The sequence below is a fragment of the Zeus faber genome (assembly GCF_960531495.2).
Source record: "Zeus faber genome assembly, chromosome: 7".
Taxonomy (NCBI): Eukaryota; Metazoa; Chordata; class Actinopteri; order Zeiformes; family Zeidae; genus Zeus; species Zeus faber.
The window spans coordinates 3,807,532-3,812,531 of record NC_137203.1 but is presented as its reverse complement, the minus strand read 5'-3'; the positions used below and the strand labels follow the sequence as shown (position 1 = coordinate 3,812,531).

The 5,000-nt window shown below is 50.9% G+C and overlaps 1 protein-coding gene across 3 annotated transcripts in view; it reads left to right on the top strand.

Annotated features, from left to right (window-relative positions):
• Positions 1–5,000, top strand: part of LOC307232795 (calcium/calmodulin-dependent protein kinase type II subunit beta) — an 86,026-nt gene that overhangs the window by 59,422 nt on the left and 21,604 nt on the right. For all 3 annotated transcript variants that reach the window (XM_080003960.1, XM_080003961.1, XM_080003959.1), the window contains exon 14: positions 217–285. In XM_080003960.1, coding sequence (XP_079860086.1) covers positions 217–285 — 69 coding nt within the window. The remainder of the gene's footprint in view (positions 1–216; positions 286–5,000) is intronic.

Genomic DNA, 5,000 nt, shown 5'->3' with positions numbered 1-5,000 from the left:
CTACACACACACACACACACACAGCTCGACACACACAGCTCTACACACACACAGCTCTACACACACACACACACACAGCTCGACACACACAGACACACACACACACACAGCTCTACACACAGCTCTACACACACCCAGGTGGTTGTCGTTGTGTGCACGCTCCCGCAGACCTGCCTGTTGCTCTTAACACTGTGCTTGTGTTTCCTCTCTTCACAGCCCCAGACAAACAGCAGCAAAAACAGCATCGTCACCAGCCCCAAAGGAAACGTCCCGTCACCTGCTCTGGTATTTACCTCCTCACCTTCCCCCCGTCCGTCTGTCCCTCCGCCCGACAGTCTGTGCTCTGCCCCCACCCCCTCCACCCGCCCCCCCCCTCCCCCCCCAGGAGACCGCCGTTCCTGCTCTAAGCATCGGCGCGGTGGCCCCGTTTAAATCCTCGCTGACGAGCCGCTTACTTTGCTTTTGTTTTGTTGTCGGCCTGTGCTGGAGTATTACAACTTTGAAGACGGGTTTGAGCGCCGGTCGAAGTTTGTCGCAAGAATTTCGGGATCAGTTAGACAGAGCCACGGACGAGCGACAGAGCCCGTCTCCGGGGCCAGTCCTTTCATCGAGGCTGTGTGCGGCGCTCGGGGCGGTTTCTCCCCCTGGACGGATGGGGCGGCGCGCTCCATCTTGATAGAGGAGAGGGCGGACGGAGGAGCTTCCTGTTCCGTCTGTCGGCCCTGCCACTGCGTTTAAATGGGAACTGTGAATGAATTGTCTTGTCTTGTTGGTTACCTGTAGCCCCCAAAACTGGAGGGATTATTTATTTATTTAATAATTTAATTTGAAGAATAATTACAATGTTGTTGTTTTTTTTGTTTTGTTTTTTTAATATATCACCTAAATACAACCCTGAGATGATCCTAAAATGACATTATGATCCACCTTCTGCAGATCAGTCACCGCGTTTTTCCGCCATAAAGTAAAGTTTCATTTAATTCAACACAAAACATCTGTGCCGCATGACGCAGGCTCCGTCTCAAAGCTCCGTCTCGACGCTCCGTCAATTTGATTTCATGTGGAAACATTTGAAACTCCCCAAAACTGCAAACTTGCGAATCACACAGAGATTGGTGGGATTCAGCATGACTTACGCGGTGCACGATGTGCAAACCCACATTTTCCTGGAGGAACTGACCGGGGCCTTGAAGTGTCCTTTCCAGAGTGACTCCTTGAGAGGGTTCGCTGACAAGCTGAGGGTGGAGTCGCTGCCTGACACCGCTGCGCTCACCAGGAAGCCGACAGAACGCGTGCCGTCTTTCCTCCCCGGCTTCCACTTTTTCCGGCAGAGCTTGTGTTCAGTGGAGGAGACCTTGACCCCTCAAGGTGTTGACGTAGTTTCATTCGTAGTTTCCCCTCAACCATAAATATCAAAGTGTCCTATTAAAACATATTTCCACCGTCATTACATCACACCGCCGAATGCTCAGTCGCCACCACGCGTGACTTATGACCCTGAGCCATGTGTCTGCGGCTCCAGCGTGCATGTGATTTCTACGTCCCCAGAGCCGTGGCCGCGCCCCGTCCTAAACCTCTGGCACCAGACAACACAGCCACGACGTGGCCCGCTGAAGGCCTGTCCCTCATCAGAGTCGGCTCCGGCCGTTGTGGCATTCGCTACGCCCTGAAAATAACTCCCGCTGCAAGACACCAGAGTCCGAGCCCTGGCTCTGCTGCGGCGCCGCGGGCGGAGGTTCGTTCCCCGGGGGACAGGGAGGAGCTCCGGAGGGGTAGGGGGTTGGTTCCGGCGACCTGAGGGTCGGGCGCTTTGGGTTCTCTGCTCCCACCGGCTCATGCCCTGAGAGCTCTGGACGAGCTGGGGGGGCCCTCCGGCGGGCGCGGCCGTCGCTGGGTGGATGTGAGGTGTGGAACATGTCAGGCATTTTTTAAAAAAGCTTTATAAATGCAGTCCATTTCTCTCCATCCGCGGCTACCTTGAGATGGCCCAACCATTCCCACTTGATTGGGAGAAAACATCCGCTCCCAATATGTGCAGAGATCCGTGCTGAAACAGTCGGTGCTCGCAAATCAGCGGCAACAAGGGACGTTACTGTCTGTTTACAAGAGGGGGGACGTGGAAGGACGTTGTTCACAGCGTTCACAGCAAGACTCCGCCTCCGCCGGGTCAGTGTTGCAGGGGGCAGATGATGGAGGCACCAAGGAGAAGAGATGTTTCAACGCCCGAGCATCGCTCCATGGACGCTAGGACAAAACGAGAGCAGTTCTCGGTCATGTAACGGTCAATATTTTGGACCACGCCCGGACGGGGTCAAGCCAAGCAGCAGCGCCGCAGCCTGAGAAGGTGATGAACAGACGTGAAGACGTGAACACACCTCCTGTCATGGTCCCAACAGAAACTTCATCATTCAGTGTGTGTGTGTGTGTGTGTGTGTGTGTGTGTGTGCGCACGTGCGCGAGTGCATCAAAATGTGGCATAAGCTGCTATTTGTATTATTATTTTTTTGCCCGTGAACATCTTCATGTGAGAGCGCATCGTCGGCAAAGCGTCGGCAAACATGAGCGAACAGAAGGAGAAGAAGAAGAAGAAGAAGAAGAAGAAGAAGAAGAAGAAGAAGAAGAAGCCTTAAAGGGACTGCAGAGCGGGGCAGCTATGATGGCCAGGCTGCTGGTCGCGACTCCAGCCATCCACGAGTCGAGCCTTTTGCCCCAGCAACTCCTTCATGACAGAGCAACTCCTTCATTGCAGAGCAACTCCTTCATGGCAGAGCAACTCCTTCATTACAGAGTAACTCCTTCATGACAGAGCAACTGCTTCATTCCAGAGCAACTCCTTCATCACAGAGCAACTCCTTCATTACAAAGTAACTCCTTCATGACAGAGCAACCGCTTCATTCCAGAGCAACTCCTTCAATGCAGAGCAACTGCTTCGTTCCAGAGCAACTCCTTCATCACAGAGCAACTCCTTCATTACAGAGCAACTCCTTCATGACAGAGCAACTGCTTCATTCCAGAGCAACTCCTTCTTCACAGAGCAACTCCTTCATCACAGAGCAACTCCTTCATGACAGGGCAACTCCATTACAGAGCAACTCCTTCATCAAAGAGCAACTCCTTCATGACAGAGCAACTTCTTCATCGCAGAGCAACTCCTTCATCACAGAGCAAATCCTTCATCCCAGAGCAACTCCTTCATGACAGAGCAACTCCTTCATTACAGAGCAACTCCTTCATCACAGAGCAACTCCTTCATGACAGAAAAACTCCATTACAGAGCAACTCCTTCATGACAGAGCAACCCCTTCATGATGGAACCTGGACATCATGACCTCACCACTTGGCCTCAAGCTTCGATGGAATCTGGCAGAACCATGAGGATCTTTAGCTTTTAATGGATATGTGCAGTATATACAGTATAAACAGTAAATACAGTATTTGGTAATATTTTCCCTTGTTCAAAGAGTCAGTATGTATATATACTGTACATAGAGTATATAAATGGTAATATTTTCTATGTATATACAGTATACTGTACATAGAGTATGGAAATGACATCATCATCTTAACCCAGTTTAGCTTAGTGAGGTCAAGTCCAGTGTGTAACAGTCTCCCCCGGCTCAGGCATCCCATCTGCAGGCTCCGAGTGCTCTTGCCTGTCTCGCCCATCGTCGTCACTGCCTGTTGCCCCGGGCGACAGTTGCCATGGCGACTCTCTCTCTCTCCCTCTCTCTCTCTCTCTCTCTCTCTCTCTCTGCCGGGGAGACAGCTGGCTGACGATTGGTCATTGTGGAAGTGTCACTTCCTGGTGGGGGGGGGGTGAAAGTTGGGATGAACCCAGGGCCGTATATGCAATTTTTTTACTGACAGTGCACGTGTGTGTTTGTGTGTGTGCGCGCGCGTGCGCGGAGTTGACGCCGACGTGCAAAGCACGCAGCGAGCAGCTTTCAGCCCGCGAGCCACGGGGCCCGAGTGGAAAGGACAGCTGACTCAGAAAAGCTCTCGGGGGCCCGGGCGCTGGAGCAACACGAGCAGAGCAGCGTCAGACTCCTTCCCTCCAGCGGCTCAGCAGCTGCTGCTGCTGCTGCTGCTGCTTCAGCCTTGAGCGGGCGACGGCCATGTTGAGTCAAAGCTGTGGGGAGCCCAGCGTTGGCGCTGCAGGACCAGGCCTTCCCTGGTCGTTTCGGGTGCTGTTCCCGGCGGTATGAAAACCTTTGGTGGGTTTTTCGCCAAACACTCGCCAGTGTTTTCGTCGCGATGACGTGGACACGTCACGCGTGTCACTTCTTCTGCTCAAAACCGGCGGCCGAAGCAGGGTTCCCGTCAGAGCAGATTGGTGCCACTCAACCCGTCCTGGAAGATTTCAGTTTCCCAGACAAACAGATTCCTGTCAAATATGAACGGTGTTTATTGAGCTTAAAAACAATTGATACGCAGGTTATATAGAGAATGACATCATCAAGGCATGTCGATTTATAATATTTTTTTATTTAATATTTGAAATAATTTCCCGTCAGTTAACGCTGTTTTAAAAATAAATGTATAAATATTATGAATATTACGACTTGAAATCAAATCATTTCCGTTCGTGAACAACAAGTAACAAGTGCAGCCGCTTTAATTAACATTTCACTTCAATACAATTTTGATCAAATTAAAAACCAAATAAATATGGCAAGAAGGTCCAAATAAATAATAAAGTTTGTGGTGTTGATTTTACAGCATAATGAATATTTACCGTTCGCTTTGGGACAAACTTAATTCTCCAAAAATGGATGTTAGTGTTACTGTTGTCGCAGTAAATCATCTTTCTGTTTCTGCTCAGAGTTCTAAACACTGTGCCCTGTCTCTGCTCCATGTGTGTGTGTGTGTGTGTGTGTGTGTGTGTGTGTGTGTGTGTGTGTGTGTGTGTGTGTGTGTGTGTGTGTGTGTGTGTGTGTGTTTACAAGCGCAACCTGGTTTACAAGCCCCGTCCCCCAGAGTGGGCGGGGCTTATTACTAT